The sequence below is a fragment of the Barbus barbus genome, assembly GCF_936440315.1.
Source record: "Barbus barbus genome assembly, chromosome: 45".
Classification (NCBI taxonomy): domain Eukaryota; kingdom Metazoa; phylum Chordata; class Actinopteri; order Cypriniformes; family Cyprinidae; genus Barbus; species Barbus barbus.
This window is the reverse complement of record NC_136723.1, coordinates 18,228,823-18,254,815: the sequence shown is the minus strand read 5'-3', so window position 1 is coordinate 18,254,815 and position 25,993 is coordinate 18,228,823. Positions and strand designations below refer to the sequence as shown.

The window sequence follows — 25,993 nt, the reverse complement described above, 5'->3', positions numbered from 1 at the left end:
TTAGCTGAAAAACATAAGATAGGTTATTTAAAGGCAGGTTTCATTGACAACTTACCCCATATAGACTGACAACATGCTGGTGATATTAGTTTACAAGGAAAATTAATGTTTTAAATATAGTACATGTTTCTGTAAAATGACACTGTTTTAGTATCCCCATTATAATTCATCAACTGTAGATGGACTTGGGCACTTTTTAGCTTGAGGAAATGATTTAATTAGGGTAGTGACCTCTGGTGGCGAGCGAAAAAAAGTCCATGGACCTGATTCATGACAGCAGGACAGAAACCAAGATCAGGAATTATTTTTGTTTTCTGTTATTTTTTTTATGCTAAGTTCCATGTGACCTCTGTCACCTCTGAGTCTGTTTTCTTGTGGGTACATTGCAAGTCACGCTCCACTTGTTTTTTTTCTCTGTTGCCTCACACTAATGAGCTTTGAGATACCAGACTGAAATCTCTCAGGCTCCATATGAACCTCTCCACAGGTTTACCTGTGCAAACACAGTGCTATTAGCAGGGTAATTAACATGTTACTCATTATCCTTTGGAACAGATGCCTCAAAATAAGATGATGCAACACTTGTTGATTACTACACATCCTCAACACACACATTTTAGGCCCGACTATGCTTTAGCTAAATAAATCATCATACTCTGTATGACAGAAACCTAAAATAACATAACAGATACAGTATATTATGAATAAACAAGCTGTTAGCTTAATAATAATAGGTAATAATAGTCATAGGTAATCAATTATGCAATGACATTTTACACATACACTAGCCACAGAACACAGTATAATTTACTACAATAGCTATAATTTACTAAAAAGGCAGAAAACCTGAGTTCAAGTAAAACATGTAACTGTAATTTCCATACTTTTTTGAGAGTGAAGGCCATCCTTCACAGTGTCTAGGTTCTAGATAGCAAACAACCGCTCAATGTTTTCTCCTAAAAATGGAGTATCTTTTTAGATACTGAGATTATCTAAAATATTTAGAGGATAGGCCATCATGAAGCAGCAACACAGCAGTTTCTCCTCTCTGTGGATTATTCGATGAATGTGATGTAGCTAATCACGCCATCAGTAACACGATTGGTCAGTTGACAAGTCCAGAGAGGCCTGACATTCATACTGTATCATAATCAGTGGCATATATAGTTCAGTATGTAACAGGTAAGGGTCTTTTTACAGGACGGTGTGCTTGTATAAGCCTGAGCTTTCCGGGGCCCCATTAAGTCACTCCTGACGATTCTATGGGTATATCATATTGTATATTAATTGCATTGTAGCATTCTCTTCAAATCTTGTGTGTTATATACAAAATTTGAGTTTAATTTAGCAATGTGAGATTCTTTTTTTTTTTAAACCATTGCATACCTGATAAAATGTGTTTCTAGAATATGGAATGTCTAATATGCTTGTAAGTTTGGGCTTTTTGGTTGGGATCTAACTGAGAGTCTTAACTATAATGTAGTAGTTGTTGCTATGTTTAATATAACTCAATTTGTGCTTTTCTATCCAGACAGCATGAATACAGGATCACTGAGTGAAATGGTTGTGAATCAAGATGCCACTGAAAACAGAAATGTTTCCATCCCGTCTTATTTCTATATCAGTGGTTTTTCTGGAATACCTCACATGAGATACTATTATATATTTCTGTTTTTTGTCTACATTATTACTGTGCTTGGAAATTCTTGCCTCATGTTTGTTATCATTATGGACCGAAATCTTCACACTCCTAAATATTTAGCTGTCTTTAATTTGTCTTTGACTGACATGAGTGAGAGTACTGCTGTGATCCCTCAGCTACTGGATACGTTTTTGTTTGGGAATCAGTTGATCCCGTATGGATTGTGCATGTCCAATATGTTCTCTGTTTTGTTATTTATCGCAATGCAGTCACTAACTCTCACTATTTTGTCTTTTGATAGATTAGTAGCTATTTCGTTACCACTGAGGTATCATATGATTGTGACCCACAAATCAATGCTTGTTATAATTAGTGCTTCATGGACACTAGTACTGTTACTAACAATCATTGGAGTAAATTTCATGAGCAGACTTTCTTTCTGCAAATTTATTGTCACTGTTAACAGTTTCTACTGTGATCATGGGCCTATATATCGTTCAGCTTGTAACAATAATTTCCCAAGCTCCGTGATAGCCAGTTTGTTCCCAGCAATCATCCTTGGGTTTCCAGTAGCTTTTATTATCTTCTCATATGCATGCATAGCTGTGACATTGTTCAGAATCACAACCCCACAAGACCGTCAAAGAGCCACAAAGACATGTTCTGCTCATTTAATATTAGTGGCTATATTTTATGTACCTATCACTTTTACATATGCATTTTGGCCCTTTATTAACACGAACACAAGGATCATTAATCTTTCTCTGACTTCTGCACTTCCTCCAATGCTTAACCCTATAATCTACACATTCATGACTGAGGAGTTCATGGTGTCTGTTAAAAGACTTCTTAAACGAAGATTCATATTCCCATCTCATAAATAAACCTCTTATGGTATTTCATTATATTTTTTCCTGTGTTATTGATGTATAATGTTTATAATAATTAATGTTTAAATATATCCTTTTATTCTTTTAAAATTCAGTATTACAAGTTTTATATAAAAAAAGGCAGACAAAAGGTATCATGATATCAGCTTCATCTGCACATTAACTTTGTTCATCTGGTTCCTCTTTATTTGTACTGCAATAATGCTGATAATTTCATAAACTAAAAATAAAGGTTCTTTATTGGCATCTATGGGTCCATGAAGAACCTTTGGAACCTTGGAACATCCACAGAACCTTTCCATTACACAAACGGGTAACGCTTTAGATTACAGCCCGCAATGTACCGCGTAATTAAACAGAATTTACAGCGTACCTATTTGTAACTATAGAGTACCTCCACAGTACTTGTAGGTATAAGGGAACAATATGCAACGCTTGGGGAATAAGGGGGTAATAACCTGCAGAATTATAAAGCATTTATACTGTAAGTATTTTATAACTAAAGGGTACCTATTCTGAAATTACATGTATGTAGATTCCGCGATTTTTCGTGTGAGCATAACTTAAAGCTGAAATGGAAACAATTGGGGAATAAGGGGGTAATGACTTGGAAAATTAAAGTATTTACACTGTTAGTATTTCATTAGCAAAGTGTAACTATTCTAGGATTACGTGGTATTTATATCCTACTGTTTGGCAGCAATATTATGATTTAGAACAATTTGCCTTATTGTAATAACACAAAATATATGATGCAACATATTTTTATACTACGTACTGGGTAGCCTACTTATTGTATTATTACAACATATATATCTTACATGATATTGATACAAATAGTAAACTGTAGTATACTATAGTATAATTTAGTAATAGTGAAGTTAAAAACCACCATAGCCTTTATAAATTTGACCACAGTCTACTAAAGAATATAAGCTATATTATTTACTAGTGTTATTTATGTGGGGTCATGGAGATTACTGAACAACTCAGCTGAAAGTATGGGGTAATTATGTGATGAGCTTCTGATATGATTTGGTTTAGAAATTCCCATATGAAAATTTACCTGATGAAAGAGTATTGCTTATGGTCATCTCAGCAGCGAGTCAGGTTACCAGCATTGAACTGTCGAGGTGCGATACAGTGGAAATGTAGATTACCTGTTTCCAGCTCCTCCCAGGATAAATGACAGCATAATACACAACACGTATAATTACTGTATAATTGATGTTTTTTGATAGCTGTAGTGCTGTTGGTGCACCTTGGGCTTACCCTCTTATTACGTGTAGTTACTGTGTAAGTGTAACATCCGCGGGCTGTAATCTAAAGTGATGCCTTGTTACCCTCTTGTTACGTGTAGTTACTGTGTAAGTGTAACATCCGCGGGCTGTAATCTAAAGCGATGCCTTGTTACCCTCTTGTTACGTGTAGTTACTGTGTAAGTGTAACATCCGCGGGCTGTAATATAAAGCGATGCCTTGTTACCCTCTTGTTACCTGTAGTTACTGTGTAAGTGTAACATCCGCGGGCTGTAATCTAAAGTGAAGCCTGTTACCCTCTTGTTACGTGTAGTTACTGTGTAAGTGTAACATCCGCGGGCTGTAATCTAAAGCGATGCCTTGTTACCCTCTTGTTACGTGTAGTTACTGTGTAAGTGTAACATCCGCGGGCTGTAATCTAAAGCAATGCCTTGTTACCTGTAGTTACTGTGTAAGTGTAACATCCGCGGGCTGTAATCTAAAGTGAAGCCTTGTTACCCTCTTGTTACGTGTAGTTACTGTGTAAGTGTAACATCCGCGGGGTGTAATCTAAAGTGATGCCTTGTTACGTGTAGTTACTGTGTAAGTGTAACATCCGCGGGCTGTAATCTAAAGTGAAGCCTTGTTACCCTCTTGTTACGTGTAGTTACTGTGTAAGTGTAACATCCGCGGGCTGTAATCTAAAGCAATGCCTTGTTACATGTAGTTACTGTGTAAATGTAACATCCGCGGGCTTTAATCTAAAGTGAAGCCTTGTTACCCTCTTGTTACGTGTAGTTACTGTGTAAGTGTAACATCCGCGGGCTGTAATCTAAAGTGATGACTTGTTACCCTCTTGTTACGTGTAGTTACTGTGTAAGTGTAACATCCGCGGGCTGTAATCTAAAGCAATGCCTTGTTACCCTCTTGTTACGTGTAGTTACTGTGTAAGTGTAACATCCGCGGGCTGTAATCTAAAGCGATGCCTTGTTACCCTCTTGTTACCTGTAGTTACTGTGTAAGTGTAACATCCGCGGGCTGTAATCTAAAGTGAAGCCTGTTACCCTCTTGTTACGTGTAGTTACTGTGTAAGTGTAACATCCGCGGGCTGTAATCTAAAGCGATGCCTTGTTACCCTCTTGTTACGTGTAGTTACTGTGTAAGTGTAACATCCGCGGGCTGTAATCTAAAGCAATGCCTTGTTACCTGTAGTTACTGTGTAAGTGTAACATCCGCGGGCTGTAATCTAAAGTGAAGCCTTGTTACCCTCTTGTTACGTGTAGTTACTGTGTAAGTGTAACATCCGCGGGGTGTAATCTAAAGTGATGCCTTGTTACGTGTAGTTACTGTGTAAGTGTAACATCCGCGGGCTGTAATCTAAAGTGAAGCCTTGTTACCCTCTTGTTACGTGTAGTTACTGTGTAAGTGTAACATCCGCGGGCTGTAATCTAAAGCGATGCCTTGTTACATGTAGTTACTGTGTAAGTGTAACATCCGCGGGCTTTAATCTAAAGTGAATCCTTGTTACCCTCTTGTTACGTGTAGTTACTGTGTAAGTGTAGCATCCGCGGGCTGTAATCTAAAGCGATGCCTTGTTACCCTCTTGTTACGTGTAGTTACTGTGTAAGTGTAACATCCGCGGGCTGTAACAAATACATATTTTTATTATTTAACAATTTTAAGCAGAAAAATTTACCTGATGAAAGAGTATTGCTTATGGTCATCTCAGCAGCGAGTCAGGTTACCAGCATTGAACTGTCGAGGTGCGATACAGTGGAAATGTAGATTACCTGTTTCCAGCTCCTCCCAGGATAAATGACAGCATAATACACAACACGTATAATTACTGTATAATTGATGTTTTTTGATAGCTGTAGTGCTGTTGGTGCACCTTGGGCTTACCCTCTTATTACGTGTAGTTACTGTGTAAGTGTAACATCCGCGGGCTGTAATCTAAAGTGATGCCTTGTTACCCTCTTGTTACGTGTAGTTACTGTGTAAGTGTAACATGTAATACATGTTACAAAAACATACATTACAAAAGGTCACGCTTGATGTAGGCGGAAGTACCGAGTCAGTGTTTACAAATGTGCGGAAGGAGGACCATATACACATATTCAAATGTCTTTGTGTCAGTTTATGGTTTAAAATGCCCATTTCGTGTGCGTATCCTGGGTGTTTTAATATTAAAAAGCCTAAAAGAACATTTTGGATTTTACGTCAAGCGTGACCTTTTCAACGCAATTGCGTATTACGTGACGTCACGAACGCGCATCACAGAACAGAGCAAGGCGAGCATTTGTGCTTATAAAACGTAAACTTTTTTATTTATTTTTTAAATGGCCGATCGTTTCGCTAGATAACACCCTTATTCATCGTCTGGTATCGTTTAAAGCCCTTTGAAGCTGCACTGAAACTGTCATTTGGACCTTGAACCATTTGGGTCCAATCATCAAAAACCTTCATTTCTTTTCGACTGAAGAAAGAAAGACATGGGCATCTTGGATGACATGGGGGTGAGTAAATTATCAGCAAAAGTTTTTTTAAAAGTGAACTAATCCTTTAAGAGGCTTTTTTTTTCTTGATTTTTACTATGTCACACCATAGGACAAATTTATGGTACAGTTCATTAAAATGTAAAAAAAAAAAGCAGTGAAAGAACTGATGAAGTTAGTGACCCTTTATATTTTCTCAAAGGTCAGACTTCACACTACATAAATATATGCATTTCTTTTTCATTTTTTCACTGCCTATTTGTGACCCTGGAACACAAAACCAGTCATAAGTCACCAGTCAAGTTTATATGTATCAAGGCAGAGATACAACTATTTGAAAATCTGGAATCTGAAAAATCTAAATATTGAGAAAATAGCATTTAAAGTTGTCCAAATGAAGTTCTTAGCAATGCATATTACAAATAAAAGAACAGGTTTCGAAATATTTACAGTAGGGAATTTACAAAATATATTCATGGAACATGATCTTTACTTAATGTCCTTATTATTTTTGGCATAAAAGAAAATGAAAATCAATCATTTTGATACAATGTATTTTTGGCTATTGCTACAAATATACCCTAGCGACTTAAGACTGATTTTGTGGTCCAGGGTCACAATTGTTAACTACCCATATATATATATATATATATATATATATATATATATATATATATTAGTGCTGTCAAACGATGCGAATCGCATCCAAAATAAAAGTTTTTGTTTACATAATATATGTGTGTGTACTGTGTATATTTATTATGTTTATATAAATACACACACATACATATATATATTTAAGAAAAATATGTTATGTTTATATATTAAATATATTTATCTGTAATATAAATATATAAATGTAAATACATGTAAATATTTTCAAAATATATACTGTATGTATATTATGTGCACATATATTATGTAAACAAAACTCTTATTTTGGATGCGATTAATCACGCTTAATAGTTTAACAGCACTAGTATATATACAGTGGTGTGAAAAAGTGTTGGCCCCCTTCCAGATTTTTTATTTTATTGCATGTTTGTCACACTTTAATGATTCAGATCATCAAACAAATTTAAATATTAATCAAGGATAACACAAGTAAATACAACATGCAGTTTTTAAATGAAGGGTTTCTTTTATGAAGGGAAAACAAAATCCAAACCCACATGGCCCTGTGTGAAAAAGTGCACCCCCCGTTAAAACATAAATGTGGTTTATCACACCTGAGTTCAGTTTCTCTAGCCACACCCAGGCCTGATTACTGCCACACCTGTTCGCAGTCAAGAAATCGCTTAAATAGGACTTGCCTGACAAAGTGAAGTAGACCAAAAGATCCTCAAAAGCTACACATCATGTTGAGATCTAAAGAAATTCAGGAACAAATGAGAAAGAAAGCAATTGAGATCTATCAGTCTGGAAAGGTTCCAGTTAGGCTCATCTACCATAACTCCTTCAAAAACAGCCAGAAACCTTGGAGTTGTGATTGATGATAAGCTGAATTTCTTAGACCACATTGCTAAAACTGCCCGGTCCTGCAGATTTGCATTATACAATATTAAGAATATCAGGCCCTTTCTCTCAGAACATGCAACACAACTCCTTGTTCAGGCTCTTGTTCTGTCCAGACTTGACTATTGCAATGCTCTCTTGGCAGGTCTTCCAGCCAATTCTATTAAACCTCTACAATTAATCCAAAATGCCGCTGCAAGATTAATCTTTAATGAGCCGAAAAGAACGTCACGCCTCTGTTCATCAATTTGCACTGGCTACCAATAGCTGCTCGCATTAAATTCAAGGCATTAATGTTTGCCTACAGAACCACCACTGGCTATGCACCCCTTTACCTAAATTCATTACTTCAGACGTATATGCCCTCTAGAAGCCTGCGTTCTTCAAGTGACCGACGCATTATTGTACCATCCCAAAGATGCACAAAAACACTATATATATATATATATACTATAGATATATTCACTCTTTGTTCACCCGCTGTCCGCTTTGAATAATTTTCTTCCCGACCCGACCGTTCCCGCTAAATTTAGATCTCGTTTCCAGAATCACAAATTCAAATTTCTCTACTGAAAGAATGAATGAATGAATGATGCATTTATATAGCGCTTTATTGTGTGTTGCTGTACACCCAAAGCGCTTTACAATCATGTGGGGGGTCTCTCCTCAACCACCACCAGTGTGCAGCATCCACTTGGATGATGCGACGGCAGCCACAGGACAACGGCGCCAGTGCGCTCACCACACACCAGCTACAGGTGGAGAGGAGAGAGAGTGATAGAGCCAATCAAGTGTACAGGGATTATTAGGAGGCCATGATAGACAAGGGCCAGTAGAGGGAATTTGGCCAGGACACCGGGGTTACACCCCTACTCTTTACGAGAAGTGCCATGGGATTTTTTTTAATGACCACAGAGAGTCAGGACCTCGGTTTAACGTCTCATCCGAAAGACGGTGCTTTTTGACAGTATAGTGTCCCCGTCACTATACCGGGGCGTTAGGACCCACACAGACCGCAGGGTGAGCACCCCCTTGCTGGCCTCACTAACACCTCTTCCAACAGCAACCTAGTTTTCACCAGAGGTCTCCCATCCAGGTACTGACCAGGCTCAGCCCTGCTTAGCTTCAGTGGGCAACCGGTCTTGGGCTACAGGGTGATATGGCTGTGGCTAACACAGAAAGAGAGATAGGCTAACAAATAAAAGTGTAGTCTGCACAAAATTTATGTATTTGTTATTTTATTCGTCTTGTCAAGAGTCTTTTAAGACACAAAATTTGTTTAACATTTTGCTGCCAACACAGTAGGAAAAAAAGTGTCACAGAGAAAATAAATGTACAAAAATTCTATTCCTTATTTTTATTCGTCTTGTCAGGATACAGTTTGTTTAGCTTTTACAACACAATAGGAATAAATGTCGCACAGGGAAAAAATGGAGGTTGTACAAAAATGGCCTATTAGCTATGATTTTATTCGTCTTGTCAAAATACTAAATTCGTTTAACATCTTGCTGTAAGCACAATAGCCTAGGAAAAAAGTGTTGCAGAAGAAAACTAAATAAATAAATTCGACATCTGTCATTTAAAATTATAGGCTAAGCAAAATATAAACAAAACCGAGTTGAATGTTCTTCAAGGAAAGAGCATCCAGACTTTGCGCCATCTTTATTCTGCTCTGTCACTCATCGACAACCTGCCTGTTCTGTATGTGGGCCGTATAGTCACCACTGGTACACTAGCCTGCTCTGAGCATCGTTTATTCACATGCTGCGCACAGACCCCGCAAATAAAACGAAGCACTGGTTCATGAGTGCAGCCCGTGCATAACAGTCCAGTGCAGGCTGTACCGGTAATAAAGAGCAGATATGCTGTTCTGAAAGGACGTCGGGAACTGGATATTGTTAGACCGCCCGCTTCCCGTTCGCGGTTTATTTGGGAATTTAATCACGCTTCGCAAGAAATCTGGTCGGGTCCCGCGGAACAGCCGCGGGAATGCAGACCTCTAATTTAAAGCTTTAGATATGCAACCAGTAACCCCAATTTATAGCATATTTTGTGTTTAAGGGCTCCCTTCACTGTAGATTAGTTAGTGTATTTGATTCTGACGTACCTGATCATGCCAGATCTGTGCTATGATTGGTCCGCTGACAAGTCTGGAGAGGCCTGGCATTCCTATCTGAAGGATATATAGTTCAGTATGTATCAGGTCTGGGGAAGTCTTTTTACAGTGCCGATTCTGTACTAGCTTGAGCAAGACTTCCTATAGTCATATCTTAATTTCTGTGAGTACACCTTATCTCCTTATTTGCAGCGTGTATTAAACAAAATCTTGCATATTGTATACAAAATTTTAGTTTAATAGGGCAGTGGATGTTTTTAAGATGCATGTTAAAATATAATTGTGATTTTAGAGCTTGAAATGCCTAATATGTTTATATGTTTGGCTTTGTTCTGGAGTGATTACATATATATATATGTGTGTGTGTGTGTGTGTGTAATGAAATCTTTTCTTAACATGTGTAATAACATACTGCTCTTTAACCCATACAGGATGAATAGAGGATCAGTGAATTAACTCACCATGAATCTTGATTTCACTGAAAACAGGAATATTTCCATCCCGTCTTATTTCTATATCAGTGGTTTTTCTGGAATACCTCACATGAGGTACTATTATATATTCTTGTTTTTTGTCTACATTATTTCTTTGCTTGGAAACTCCTGCCTCATGCTTGTTATTATTATAGACCGAAATCTTCACACTCCTAAATATATCGCTGTCTTTAATTTATCACTGACAGATATTTTTGAGAGTACTGCTGTGATCCCTCAGCTACTGGATACATTTTTGTTTGGGAATCAGTTGATCCCGTATGGATTGTGCTTGTGTAATATGTTCTTTGTCTTTCTATCTATTTCAACACAGTCCTTAACTCTTGCTGTTCTGTCTTTTGACAGATTAGTAGCAATTTGCTTACCACTGAAGTATCATATGATTGTGACCCACAGATCAATGCTTGTTATAATTGGAGTCACGTGGGCAGTGGCACTGCTTATGGTAGTCACCGCTACAGTTTTCATCAGTAGGCTTTCTTTCTGCAGAGTTATTGTCATCATAAATAGTTTCTACTGTGATCATGGCCCTCTATATCGTTCTGCTTGTAGCAGCAATTTCCCAAGCTCTGTGATAGGCAGTTTTAACCCGATATTAATTCTTGGCTTTCCAGTATTTTTTATCATCTGTTCATATACATGCATAGCTGTGACACTGTTCAGAATCACAACTCCACAAGACCGTCAAAGAGCTACAAAGACATGTACTGCTCATTTAATAGTAGTGGCTATATTTTATGTGCCCATCACTTTTACATATGCTCTTTCTTCCATTATAAACACGAACACAAGGATCATTAATCTCTCTCTGACCTCTGCACTTCCTCCAATGCTTAACCCTATAATCTACACATTCATGACCGAGGAGTTCATGACGTCTGTGAAAAGAATTATTAAAAGACGAATCACATTTCTGTCTTGGAAATAAACCTCTTTTCTCCAACTTAACATTATTTTTAAGAGTTGTTTTATCTTCATAAGTAATGTTTCAATATTCTGTTATGAAGTGCAAACTGAAGTTTAAACTGCTAAGTAAAATTGGTTGATCACAGAATAAATATGGTTTAGGACCCTATAATCTACAGATTCAAGACAGAGAAGTTCATAATCTCTTTGAAAAGGCGTTTTAAACGGAGAATCATACTCCCATCTCCAAAATACCCCCCTCCCATTTTAAAAACATTGTCAGACACTGTTGTCATTTGTATTGTTTTATCGTTGTTGTTGAATAATTTATGCTTTAATGTTCTGCCTTTCTGAATATAATTTAATATGACAAGCCAGACAGCAGGTATCATGACTTCATAAACCTACAACAAATGCTAAAGCCACTACTGTAATGTATTAAATAATAATAAAAAAACACGTAATTAAAAATAATAAAACAAAGAGTGGGAAAGTAATAGCATTCTACTTTTAGTTTGTAATTATTTTGTTCCTTACTTAAAATGTATCCCTGCTTCTTTCCATCTGACCTCTTCAGGGAAGTAATAAAAGTGCCTCTTTGGGCTACCTATCAAAAAAGGGCCAAAACAAGAGAGAATTACAGTGTTTACTTTTGTTCAGCTATAGTCATAGTTATTAAATTGATTTATTTACTTTTAATCAGTAATTGCAATAATTTTAAGTAAATGCATAGGATAGATAAAAAGTAATTGATAAGTAAATAATGAATGGCCTACACTGATCTGTGAAATAAATTTGTGAATAAAAAGCATTAAAAACACAGACTGCCTCAACGTAATAGTTGTACACAAAATAATAATAAAAATATATCTATTTAATTATCTAAATATATATATTACATTGAATATTCAAGAAAGCCTTTTGTTGTCAGGTGCGTGCCAAGTTTTTAACAATGTGCAAAAAGTTATCCACTTTATTTTGCAACTCAGAAGTAAACTGTTTCAAAGTCTTTCAGTTCATTAGCTGTTGAACCAGCAGTAAACGGTAAAACAAATTGCTCTACAAACCAGTGTTTATGATTACCTTAATAAATTTAAATGATAACAAATAACACTTTGCAATATCAAGCAGCATAAGGTAATGTTTTGTGCAGCTAAAATAAGCTGTAAGCACATAACACCGGAAGCCTTGCACATTCAGGTTTCAAACACACTCTTACGTTAAAAATAAGGTGAATAGGCCTTAATGAAGTTTCAGTGATGACTGAAATACTGACAGTTCATGCACACTCAAACGTTTGTGTAGTTGTGCTTTTGGGAAACACATAGCAATGTAATGTAGGCCTAACAAATGTTTATAACTTCTCTTGTAAAGCATGTTCAACAACTACATTGTTACTGGAAAATGTGGCCAAAGCAAGTCCTTGTATGTACCTATCTCTGTTATGAGGTGCAAACAGAAGTTAAAACTGTTAAGTAAAATTGGTTGATCACAGAACAAATGCAGTTTGTCTTTTAGTTTATTATACTTTACATTGTCAACATTCCATGTTTAGGTGTGTTATTTCATTATTAGTTCATCTTTTTAATGTAAATTTAAAAACACATGGATGTTTTGACAATGTGTGTGCGTAGTTCTTGATGCAAAACGTATGTTCATAAAGACACTGGTCAAGATTAAATATGCAGCACTCCTTGAGCTCTTTTCCTTCACATTTGTTCTGTTAAAGTATTTATTATTATTATTAGTACTGTCAATCGATTAATTTTTTTTATCGCGTTAATCACAGTCATGGACTGTGATTGATCACGATTAATCCAAATTTAAAATACTAGGATTTACCTGTAAATGTGTTGAAAAAGAAATGCATGACAAACTAGTTTAAGGAAACAGACAGGGCAGGACAAGGCAAGGCAGACAACAAACACCGGGGAGTAACGAGTAGACCAGACGACATCTAACTCAACAGACAGGACTATAAATACACAGGTAAATCATAGATAACGAGACGAACCCGGCTGGACAAGAATGAACTAATTTACATTTAACAAGGACAGGAAACAAACCAAATATGGGCACATGAGGCAGGAACACATGACACACACGACAGAGGACTGACATAACTCCCCCCTCCCGAAAGGCTCGTCCCGAGCCTTAACAGTTCCATCGGGGGGGGGGGGGGGGGCGCTCTGGAGGCCCCTCAGGACAAACACGGACAGGAACACAGGACGGGGACCTCCAGAGTGGAACAGACAGATGGAGGCCAAGGTGGAGTTGGGAGCTCAGGAGGCCATCGCAGATGGTCTTTGGGACCTTGGCCTCGGACCCCTCGGCCCGGCCCCTACAGCCGGATCCCTTTTACCCCCCCCCAAAAAAAATTCCCTGGGGAAGTTAGGGGGTATCAGGAGACCTCCGGGGCTAGACATACAGAACAGTACATGACAGGACAGGAACAGGACAACCCACAGGAACAGGAAGCCCTCCTGGGCTAGCTCGGAAGCTGAGGCTTCTCCTGGGCATGACAAGGAGTCAGGGGCCCTCACAGGGTCCCTCAGCAACCGCCTCCACTTCCACGACAAGGGGGCCGCCTGCTCCAGACGAGTCTCCGTAGACAAGACCGACCGACATGACATGATTAAAACTGCTCCTGTGGACACAACACAAAACCGGCACTCCCGGCCGGAACTAGGAAACGGCGGCGGCCGGCATGAGTCAAAGGCGATCCGGCTTGACTCAGCGGCGATCCGGCGGGCTTGAGTCCCGCGAACGGCAGCGTCATCATCTGCGAACGGTGGGCTCGGTGAGCTGCGAACGGCAGGGTCATCTCCCGCGAACGGCGGCGTGACTTGGGGGAGCCGCCGACGGTGGGTTGGCTTTCGCCGCGGGCGGCGGCGGACTCAAGGAGCGGCGACTTCTTTGCCGCAGGACAGACACAAAGGAACCAAACAAAAGACTTTCCAAAACGAAAAAACAAAACGGTGTGAAGGGGCGCCGCTTACTGTTAGGTATGGTCTTCTCTCACGGTGCACACACGAGGGAGGAACAAGGAACACGCAGACGTCGATGTAACTCAAATGATAACAGACTTTACTGGAGACAGGGCAGGACAAGGCAAGGCAGACAACAAACACCGGGGAGTAACGAGTAGACCAGACGACATCTAACTCAACAGACAGGACTATAAATACACAGGTAAATCATAGATAACGAGACGAACATGGGTGGACAAGAATGAACGAATTTACATTTAACAAGGACAGGAAACAAACCAAATATGGGCACATGAGCCAGGAACACATGACACACACGACAGAGGACTGACAGAATGAGACATAATTACATCCTTATTATTCTTTTATCATTATTCTTTTGTTTTTATTCAGCCTTTATCAGCCTTTATACTGGCAATAAAACGTTTACCAAGCCATATCGCTTCAATCCCAGTATACATTTACCCAACTATTATCAAAAGTATTTCTAAATAAATACAACAAAATATTTTCTTGCAACCTTACGTGAAGTATTATGACAAAATGCATTATGAAGAAGAATTGGACCTGTTCTGCAGGTGCATTAGATCTAACATTAGCATCATGCTACATAAGACATAAGAGTCTCAGGTCCAGCAGGGATTGTAGGTGGGGGAGTGAATAACCAACACTCTCTCCACCCTCAATACCACGACTGAGGTGAGACCCTTGAGCAAGGCACCGAACCCCCAACTGCCCCCCGGGTGCCGCAGCAACTGTATACAGTAGTACAGACTAGAGGAGGCAGATGCCATGTTGGAACCCAACCAGGGAGATGCCAGACTGAGACGGTGCCAAAGGAGGTGGAGACCCAGGCGGAGCTGAGGAGACAAAGAACTGGGGTGACATTGAAGGCCTGGAGGGAAAAAGGCAGAGCTGCAGGACTGAGGACCGGAGGCAGATCGACGTCTGATCAAGATGCAGCCTCTATCTATGAACTAGGCCCCCTCTGGACAGCATGTCTGCCCTACGGTTCAACTGATCATGCACATGACCTGCTTGGATGGAGAGAAATTTCTGGTCTGCCCATAGAAGAAAGCGCTCCCTCAGCCGCCACAATGCATGCAATGCTCCGCTACTTTCAGGAAATCATCTTTTTTTTTCTTGATAGTGATCCCAGATCCTTGAGAGTGAACGCATTATACATGCATTCTTACAGTACTTGTTTGGCCGAGCAGCATTAGTAAATTAGGGCCTTCCCAATCTTGAAATAGTTAATCCTGGGTCATTCTAAATCCCAGGAAAACAGAATCCTGGGTTGTCTTGCTTCACGTTTCACACTGCTCAAAATTGATTAGGGATTAACAATTTATCAACCCTGGTTTAATGTTCTCTGTAACACTTTAGAATACTGTTCCATCATTAATGAATAACTACACAAGAACACATGAGTAACGCAATATTAGCACTCTAGTAACTACTAATAACTAACAAGAAACTCTGATTAATGAATTAGTAAGTGATAGTGCTTAGTTGAATGTGTTCACTATATATAGTTCACCATTAGCTAATCAGTAACTATTATTTTTTCATACCTCCCTAAAAACTACTAAGAACTACTGTATACAGATTCATAATTAATATGAATAATACATAATGTATAATTAATTTTAAAGTGAAGGTCATGGTAACCCACTAGTAATGACTCAAGTATTACCAAATTCTTCAGAAGGAATTACTAATCATTTGGATAGGTATTCTAAAGTGAAGATCATGATAACTCCCTAGTAATGACTGAAATCATTGTAAGCTTTTGAGAGTTTTGAAAAGTATTGGATAGTAACTATTCAGGTGGTACTACATCCTTCTAAAGGAATTAAAAAATTTTTGGATCAGTGTTCTAAAGTGAAGATAGTGATAACTCCTTAGTAATTACTGAAGTCATTGTAAACGTTTGAGGTTTTTGTAAGGTTTTGGTTAGTAATTAATTTTGCTACAGTTGGTAACACTTAAATCATTACTAGTGGGTTACCGCGATCTTCACTTTAGAATACTGATTAGTAATTTCTTCAGAAGGATGTGGTAACACATGAGTCATTACTATCCAAAACCTTACATATTTTCAAAATCTTACAATGATGTCAGTAAATATTAGGGAGTTATGATGCTTTTCACTTTAGAATATTGATCCAATTAATTAGTAGTTCCTTTAAAAGGATTTGGTAATTCTTGAGTCATAACTAATGGGTTACCATGATCTTCACTTTAGAATTAATTATACATTTTGCATAATTCACATTAATTATGAACCTGTATACAGTAGTTCTTAGTAGTTCTCCAGAATATATATATATATATATATATATATATATATATGTATATATATATATTTAGGAGTTATTGATTAGCTAATAGTGAACTACCAGTTTCAACTGAGCGTTATAACTTACTAAATCATTAATCAGAGTTTCTTGTTAGGTAATAGGAGTTACTACAATGTTAATAGAGCATTAGTCACTTGTTCCTGTGTAGTTATTCGTTAACGAAGGAAGAGTATTCTAAAGTGTTACCATGTTCTCATTTACATATTTCCTATGCCAATGTCATTTATGTGAGTGATTATGCAAGTGATTAATGAGTGAGTCCCCCTGCACTCAACCTATTCGTTCAATAACACTGATTCATTGAATAGCAAAACACCTCATATGCCTTATTTTTAACATAAGATCAGGTGCAGGCATTTGTAAACTTGAATGAGCGAGGCTTCTGGTGTCATCTGCTTCGAGTTACTTTAGCCATACAAATTATGCAAGTTATGCTGCTTGATATTACAAAGTGGTCATATTCGTATTATTTTAATTTATTGTAGTAATCATAAACACATCGGTTTGTAGCACAAATAGTTTTACCATTTACAACACTTGTTATTCTTTAAGTTATTTACTATAGCAGCAGAAGTCTTGCACATTCATTGAAAATAGCTTTCACCCACATTGTGGATGTTTTGAGGCATGGTACAATGGGCTTGCTTCAATCCACCCATATTTAGCATCTTACCATTGATGGATGCTAACAGTCATGATCTGTGGACAGTTGTGTAGATTTACTCCTGCCCTATCATCCTCAAGTCTATAGGGAGAAGAGCTGATCCATGAACAACAGTCCCAAACTCAAGAGAATTATTTCATATAAATTTGTCTGATGGCTAGTAGGATAATGAGATGATTCCAGTTTGGAGAAGGTAGAGTATAAACTTTGGGTTTCTCTAATGATTTTACTGAAAATATTATTTTATTATTAGTTCAATAAGATTATATAAAAGAATATCCAAATAATTTTGTTCATAAAAGCACTGTGACCCTGAAATTTAATAAGTATTTGAATATTCTGTAATTTTGAGTGTATCTACAACAGTTCTTCATCACAGGTGACAAAAAAACAAACAACAGGCATCATGAGCTCCATGCACTCAAACTCCTCTGCAAATGTGACCTTTGTTCGTCCTGCTACATTTTTCCTCAGTGGCTTTTCTAATATCCCACATGCAAAATACTACTATGTATTCTTGTCCTTAGTGTATGTTGTGACTGTTCTAGGGAATTCATTTATCATGTGTATCATTTATTCAGTCCGTAGGCTTCACACAGCCAAATACATTGTTGTTTTTCATCTGGCCCTTTCTGATCTGTGTGGAAGCTCAGTTTTGATTCCAAAAGTCATTGATACATTTTTATTCGGGCACCAGGACATTTCATATGAAGCATGTTTGGCGTATATGTTTATTTTATATCATTTCATGAATATGCAGTCTTTGACACTAATTGTCTTGGCTTATGACAGACTGGTTGCTATTTGTTTTCCTCTACGGTATCATGCCATTGTGACCAAACCAGCCATGTTTCTGATCATAGGGGTGATGTGGATTTTTTCTGTAACATTTTTTTCTGTATTTGTAGGTTCTGTGAATAGACTTTCTTTTTGTGGATCCAATGTGCTTGATACATATTTTTGTGTTCACGGCCCTATCTATAGACTAGCCTGTAATGATACTTCTCTAAATATTTTGTTGGGTAAAATTTGCTTTAGTCTCCTGATTTTTATGCCAATGATATTGATCTTCATTTCATATATCTGCATTGCTCTGGTTTTGTTCAAGATTCCCCATGGTGTTGACCGGATCAAAGCTATAAAAACCTGCACCTCACACCTTATGTTGGTGGCAATTTTTTATATCCCAATTTTAAGCAATAATATTGCATCTACAATAGCACCTTTGCATCCAAACACCCAGATAATTAACAATTCCCTGACACAGACAATATCACCTATGCTGAATCCAATCATATACACTCTAAAGACAGAGGAGATCATGCAATCCATAAAAGAACTGTATAAACGCAGCAAAGTGAACACAACGACAGAAGGAAGAGTGAAATGCAGCAGGACAAATTAAAAATAATAATTACAGGTTTAATCTTACTGTTTATCAGCTGTGAGCAAGTTTGGTTTTGTTTGTATTTGTAACATATATTGTGTTGTAAACAGGTCAAATATATTTAAAACCTTTGTGCTTGAAACCTAGACAAGCTTTTTTGTGATTCCTTTCTTTCCTTCAAAACAAAAAATAGATTCTAATGATTCTTTTTCTCAAATATATATTTTTTTTTTAAATCTGTATTTTTGAAAGTATTTCTATAACAGTTCCTCATCACAGGTGACAAAAAACCAGACAACAGGTATCATAGCTCCATGCAGGCAGACTCCTCTGCAAATGTGACCTTTGTTCTTTCTGCTACATTTTCCTCATTGGCTTTTCTAATATCCCACATGTGAAATACCACTATGTGCTCTTGTCTTTAGTGTTGTTTTGTGAGTGTTTTGGGAAATTAATTTATCATGTGTTATCATGTCATTTATTCAGTGCGCAGACTCCACACAGCCAAATACATTGCTGTTTTTCATCTGGCTCTTTCTGATCTGTGTGGAAGCTCAGCTTTGATTCCAAAAGTCATGGACACATTTTTATTTGAGCACCAGGTTGTTTCATATGAAGCATGTTTAGCAAATAGGTTTTTTTTTTTGTATTTCATTCCATGAATCTGCAATCTTTGACACTACTTGTCTTGGCTTATGACAGACTGGTTGCTATTTGTTTTCCTCTACAATATCATGCCATTGTAACCAAACCAGCCATGTTTCTGATCATAGGGGTGATGTGGATTTTTTCTGTGACACATTTTTCTGTATTTGTAGGTTTGGTGAATAGACTCTCCTTTTGTGGATCTAATGTGCTTAATAGTTATTTTTGTGATCATCGCCCTGTCTATTGACTAGCATGTAATGAAAATTCTATGAATATTTAGATGGGGAAAATTAGCTTTGGTCTCCTAATTTGCATACCACTCATAAGGATCATCATCATCATCACATATTTCTGCATTTCACTGGTTCTGCTTAAGCTGGCGCTAACCAAATCAAAGCCATGAAAACCTGCACCTCACATCTCATGATAGTGGTAGTCAGTTATCTCCAACTTATAAGCAATAATATTGCATCTATAATAACATATTCTGATCCGAACACCAGGATAATTAACACTTCCCTGACACAGACAATACCTCCTATGCTGAATCCCGTCATTTACACTCTAAAGACAGAGGAGGTCATGCAATCCATAAAAGAACTGTACAAATGCAGCAAGGTGAACGCTATAATAGAAAGAAGGATGAAATACAGGAGGAGTAATAAAAAATATAATTACAGGTTTGTTTGTAGTTGTAATAGATACTGTGTTGTAAACAGGCCAAACATATTTAAAACCTCTTGGCTGAAACCTAGTAAAGCTTCTTTGTGATTCCTTCCTTCCTGTAATTTATTTATTTATTTTGTGAACAAATTTGCAAAGATTCTAAAACTTTTTTTGATTGCAGTACTCATCTTTGCATGTAAGCACTGTAGATTAACAGTAAGTTAAAAAAACCTTTTGCATTACACTTGCTTTAAAGCTAACAAATGTAAATGTTTCTGAATATTTTTGTTGTATTTGTCAGTACTGCAGTGCTCTTGGACAGTTGACACTTTTTTTTGTTACTGTATGGGTTACTGTGTTTGTAATATGTTTATTGTTTCATGCAGTTACTAATTCTCACCATTCTGTGCTATATTAGAAGGTATTTGTTTACCACAGACTACATCATATCATGATTTTAGGCAATGTAATGCAGGCATGGGCTTCTGTGAACTAAACTCATTAAAGTAATCCTTAAAATTTACCTTGTTTTTTAAACAAAACAAATTCAATTTACATCTATGATAAACAGTGACATAAAGCCACATTGTCATGAATCAGGTCCATGGACTTCCATTCGCTCGCCACCAGAGGTCACTCCTCCATCACATTGACTCTCACATTACACAGGATGTTACATATTACCCTGGACTGCATTTCCCATCATTCATTGCACTAAGTACACACAGCTGTCTCAATCACACGCTCACACCTGAGAACTATCACACAATCACACACCCTACATAAACCATGGACTTCCTTTCACAGATTGCCGAGTATTGTTCTTCGTATAGCACTCCCCTAGTGTTACATTTACGCATTTAGCAGACGCTTTTATCCAGAGCGACTTACATTGTATTCAAGTTACAGTTTTACATTTTATCAGCTCTTGCTTTCCCTGGGAATCGACCCCATTATCTTGCCGTTGCTAGCGCCATGCTCTACTATTTGAGCTACAGGAAAGCTTACCGAGCCATTCTGTGTTTCTGTTTAGTCTCATGTACTGTTCTGCGTTTATCACTCACCTAGTGATAGCTGCTTTACTGAGTCTAGTGTTCAGTTGTAAGTCTTGTCATTCCATGTTGCCTTGTTTCCGGTTTCCTTATTCCTCCCTGTGTATCTTGAATTTACCCTTGTCTCGCCGTTCGGAATCTGTTTGTACCTCGTTTGGATTATTGCTCATGTTATTGGACTACCCCTCTTCTCAAGCCCTCTGGATATTGTCTCATGTCTCGTTGGTCCCGTTACACACATTGTACTCAGTATAATCCCATACAACTGCTTCTGCATATTGACCATATTAATAACACAATGATATACCAGACATTATTTACATGACAAAAATGCAGGATACAGCAATCATGATGTTTACACTGTTAAAAATATAATACACCTAGCTTTAACCAATTACATGCAGTGTGGATTTATATGTAGTTTTAGCTTTGGCCAGATTTTTGTCTTCATGAAAATAATTTTAACTTCTGTCAAAAGTGTGCGTGGTTACCTCAGCAATGTTTTAACAGAGGTTTAAGCCGACACGAAAATTAACTATTAAAGATAATATTAAAAAACAAATGTCACACATGTAAATGTTTTCCATATTTAGTCCGAATGGCTCTGATCGTGGTGTGTCAGTATCAGTAGCAGTTCTATTAGAGCACTGTTAGATATGTTACAGTTATATTTGGCAAATTTGGTGGTTGATTCGTATAAATTTGTATGGCTTCATTTGTATGTTTTCAGCAACAGTAGCTGTTTGAACTGATGGTAGAAAAGCACTACAAAGTTTACCAAGATTCTACTGTAAGAATATTTGTTATGTACAGGAGCTTGATTTGTTTTTGGCACAAGCATGTAATCTATGATGTCCACAGCTTCGTGCGACCAGTGGTGGAAAGAGTACTGAAAATTTGTACTTAAGTACAAGTACTGTTACATTGCTGAAATAATACTCAATTACAAGTAAAAGTACTGGTGTCAAAACGGTACTTAAGTAAAAGTACAAATTACTCGTCTCAAAAACTACTCAGAGTACAAGTTACTAGTTACTTTTTAGAGGAAATATTTAATTAATATGTTGTTTGCAAACACGTGATTCTGATGATGTGCGAAATGCTGCTGGAGGGCAGGAAGTAATTTTTTCTCCATAGGAATCAGTAGCAGAAACTCAAGATGCCTGTGTTTTGTGTTGTTTATGAATGCTCAAATCAGTCAAATGGAGAAAACGCAAGGAGTTTTTATCGTGTACGAAAATGTGTTGTTCATTTTGTGCGCACACATTCTGAGTGCGCACAAGCAATATCGGAGTAAAGGGACATGCAGTTAATTTGTATAAATTAAAGCCTATTTGAGAGCTCGCATCCAGTTTTCTGCGATTACATGACTGTGTTCTCATGTTACAATAAAGCGCTCGCCACATTTGCGCGGGAATGATTAAAATTATACAGAATACCTGCAATCCAGGGCGGATATTCAGATTCAGACTCTGTAACTGACAGGAGGCGGATGCGTGTCAAACTCATTTTCGGAGAGGAGAGAGCAAGACGCAGCTTGTATTGGTGTAGGGCAGGCTATAAATGGTGGATACTGTGGAAAATGAGTAATGGAACTGTGTCAGATATTTCAGTATGGGTATATAGATATTTATGATAACACTACCATGTAGTTTGCTTCTCCGAACTTTGACTCCATTGTTACGCTGACTCCCTCACTGTCCGATCAGCTCTTCACCTGCTGCAGCTGCTTTTCCCGGTTCAGATATCAGGGTTTTTATTGGTGCGTTTACGGAGATGGTCCTCACTGCAGAACACAAGATCCAGGGGGCAAGGATCCAGAGCCAACTCCTCCCACCTTACATATGCCTAAACCTACCCATCTGCACCCCCTGATCCCTAAACCAACCCATCTCCACCCCTAAACCTACCCATCTCCACCCACTAGATGTGGATCCAATCCCGCCCCCTGGATCTTTGTTCTGCAGTGAGGGGCTACTGCGTTTATGACCGGATATCTTTATTAGCTACTGAAATGCCGTCAAAGGTTTGAATATCAATTCAAATTGGGCGTACTCAGTAACGAACTATGATTTAAATGTAACAAAGTAGATTATTTTGCTTAATTTGTACTTAAGTACAAGTAAAAGTACAGCTTTAAAAATATACTCAAAAAAGTACAAGTATCTGAAAAAACTACTTACTTACAGTAACATGAGTAGTTGTAATTCATTACCTCCACCACTGCGTGGGACTGCTTGGATATCTGGTTCAAAGGAGCGACCCCAGTCTGATTTCCCTTAGTCTAATAATACAGTATGACATATGTTGTTAGTGGTCTTTTGAAATATCATCAGGGGTATCCAGTCCTGCTTCTGGAGGGCCACTGTCCTGCAGAGTTTAGCTCCAACCCCAATTAAACACACCTTTCCTGGCAGTGTGAAGGATGTTGGCCCTCGAGGAGCAGCTGTCACTCATCTTCATCGCGATCTCACAAAGTTCCCGTTATAATCACTGAAGCTCTACACTGCACAATTAATCTCTAACAACGCGTCTATACTTTGTTATAATGAGAGGATTAGCAAGAGAGCAGAATGTGGATTCTGGATTCTAACTAACTTGAACATCTCTGATTGGCCATTGCGTTGATGAAATCAACAGATATGTCTGTGATTGGCTTCATTGCTCAATGCTGCAAAGAGGTGATAGTAGAAACATCTTGGTTACATTTGTAACCTTTTTTCTCTGAATAGGGAAATGAGAATCTGTGTAGCCATTGCTATGGGAACAATATACAATTACACCTTAACATACCTGAAGATAGCTGGAGAGTAGGGAAAGAGACTGCTCATGCAGATAAAACCTGAGAGCTGGGAGCCGATTCTTTTAAGAGAAGACAGAGCCGAACTGAACTGGCCTGAACACAACTTAGAACCATTTCTCCGCACAAAATCAACATCCTCTGCTTTTTTGAGGGTGGGGGAATAAACATGGTGGACTCGGGAGAGGACATCGCAGAAAACCCTTGGTGCTGCCCGTCTCTCCCATGAGTAGATTGTGTCCTAGGTATCCCTCTTGTTTTTGTTGGAAGGGTTAGCGGACCTGGACTTTGCAGCCGCTGCCGTGAATGACTGCTTTCCCCATGGCTTAACGTTCGGAGCAGCGGGGGAATGAGCCGCCTGCTCTGTGCTCTAATGTTTAGCAGTTCTGGACACATTCAAAAACCAGAGGAGAACAGGAGGACGGGATGCTCTTTTACGGGGCAGACAGATGTGAAACACCTCGCCTTCCTTCTTCTGGAGGTTGCACCTCTGTCTCAATGCCGCAACTGCTGGGCCGAACAGCCTACGCGAATCTACAGGAGTGTCAAGAAAATGTATCCCTGTCTCCAGTGCTCGAGAGATTTAGCCACAGCGATCTCTTGCCCGCGACGGCGAGGGCCATGGTACAGCCGCAGCTTTGCATCGCACCACATGAGTTGTATAGATTGAGATCTGTTATGTTGCAGATCTCCTCCCAGACCACCGGGTTTGGATTACCGGCATCCAGCTACATACCCAGCTCCTCAAGTAATCAGGCTTGGTACGCCATCAACATTGAGGTGACGTTGAGTGAAGTCACCTTTATTTATATAGCGCTTTTAACAATACAGATTGTGTCAAAGCACTTAACAGTATCAAATTGGAGGATAGAGTGTCAGTAATGCATTAAAATAAGATTAAACACTCAATTTTCAGTTGAGGCATTTCATTATTGAGTTCAGAGATGTCATTGTCTAGATCAGTTTAGTTTAAATAGTATCTGCTGAATCAAATTGACGATAATCACTAGAAATTAAGTGTCCCCAACTGAGCAAGTCAGAGGCGACAGCGGTAAGGAACCAAAACTCCCTCTGTGACAGAATGGAGAAAAAAAAAACCTTGTGAGAAACCAGGCTCAGTTGGGGGGCCAGTTCTCCTCTGGCCTGGAGATAATTGTTTATTTATTGTTTACTTATTGTTTTAATTAAAATTTTAAATGTATAAATGTATTTATTTCTGTTTAATATTGTTGCGATTTCTAACAATAATAGTATTATGTAGTTAGGTATTTTATTATATTTTTGGTGCCCTCACCGCTAGTGCCGAAGACTTATAAATTTCCAGATCATCTCGGAGGAGGCGATCTAACATCTCATCTTCTTCTTCATCTCCCTCAACCTCATCGCCCTCCACCAGCAGCTTCTGGTCGAAAAACGGTATAAACTCATGGGACTCCGAATCCATAATATCCCCCCACGAAGGAAGATCCTGCGGAGGAGAGGGATGGGCCCCCTTAGCCGAAGAAGGGAGAGAGAACCGGGTCATCTTTGGAAGATGCAGCCACCTGAAGCCTTCGTTTCTGGCCGGCATTATACAACAGTGCGTGCAACTTTCTGCATCCACCAGCACGGCCTGGGCATGCATGACACCCATGCATGCGATACACATCGAATACGAATCCTGGCCCGAGATCATGAATTCACACGCTGCCAGACATGAACGCGACGGGGCCTCCTTCCCTTTCTCCGCAGCAACCTTGGACACCAACATGGTAAGTCAGATAAACTCAATTTGCTCGCCTTAACGCATTAGCTAGTGACACACCGCTATTAAGAGTGAAGCAAAGAAGCTCAGCGACGAGCAGGGAATCCACAACAGATTATTTCTTTTGAATGTACTGCGTTCGGCAACGTCAACCTTGACGCAGCGCAGCCTAGGTGCTGAAGGAAAGTCTTTACGGGAAAGAGAACAAGAATGTTTCGGGGATCACAGCTGTATATATTGGGAGGGGGTGGGCTCCTTGTCAAGAGCTGTAATTGGTCCATCCTTCGGACAGATGTGGTGTAATTGGTGTTTCCATAGTCTATCATGCCTGGGGCGTTTCCCATAGTGAGATACAGAGCGATTGTTTGAAAGAGAACTCCAAT

General features: G+C 38.5%; 3 protein-coding genes and 1 pseudogene across 4 annotated transcripts; all 4 read left to right on the top strand.

Annotated features, from left to right (window-relative positions):
• Nucleotides 1-1,536: 1,536 nt before the first annotated feature.
• On the top strand, nucleotides 1,537-2,526 carry LOC306863795 (olfactory receptor 8B8-like; the record flags this gene model as incomplete). The annotated part of the gene is made up of 1 exon (XM_079407346.1): nucleotides 1,537-2,526. One exon carries the CDS (start codon nucleotides 1,537-1,539, stop codon nucleotides 2,524-2,526), a length of 990 nt encoding a protein of 329 aa, XP_079263472.1.
• A 7,832-nt stretch (nucleotides 2,527-10,358) lies between these two features.
• Nucleotides 10,359-11,318, top strand: LOC306863941 (olfactory receptor 13C2-like; the record flags this gene model as incomplete). Its single annotated transcript, XM_079407551.1, has 1 exon — nucleotides 10,359-11,318. One exon carries the CDS (start codon nucleotides 10,359-10,361, stop codon nucleotides 11,316-11,318), a length of 960 nt encoding a protein of 319 aa, XP_079263677.1.
• Nucleotides 11,319-17,719: 6,401 nt separating this feature from the next.
• On the top strand, nucleotides 17,720-18,718 carry LOC306863939 (olfactory receptor 1M1-like; the record flags this gene model as incomplete). Its single annotated transcript, XM_079407549.1, has 1 exon — nucleotides 17,720-18,718. One exon carries the CDS (start codon nucleotides 17,720-17,722, stop codon nucleotides 18,716-18,718), a length of 999 nt encoding a protein of 332 aa, XP_079263675.1.
• Nucleotides 18,719-19,014: 296 nt separating this feature from the next.
• LOC306863794 (olfactory receptor 5K1-like) lies at nucleotides 19,015-19,628 on the top strand (annotated as a pseudogene). Its single transcript has 2 exons — nucleotides 19,015-19,038; nucleotides 19,126-19,628. The product of its transcript is annotated as an olfactory receptor 5K1-like (transcript).
• The last annotated feature ends 6,365 nt before the right edge of the window (nucleotides 19,629-25,993 follow it).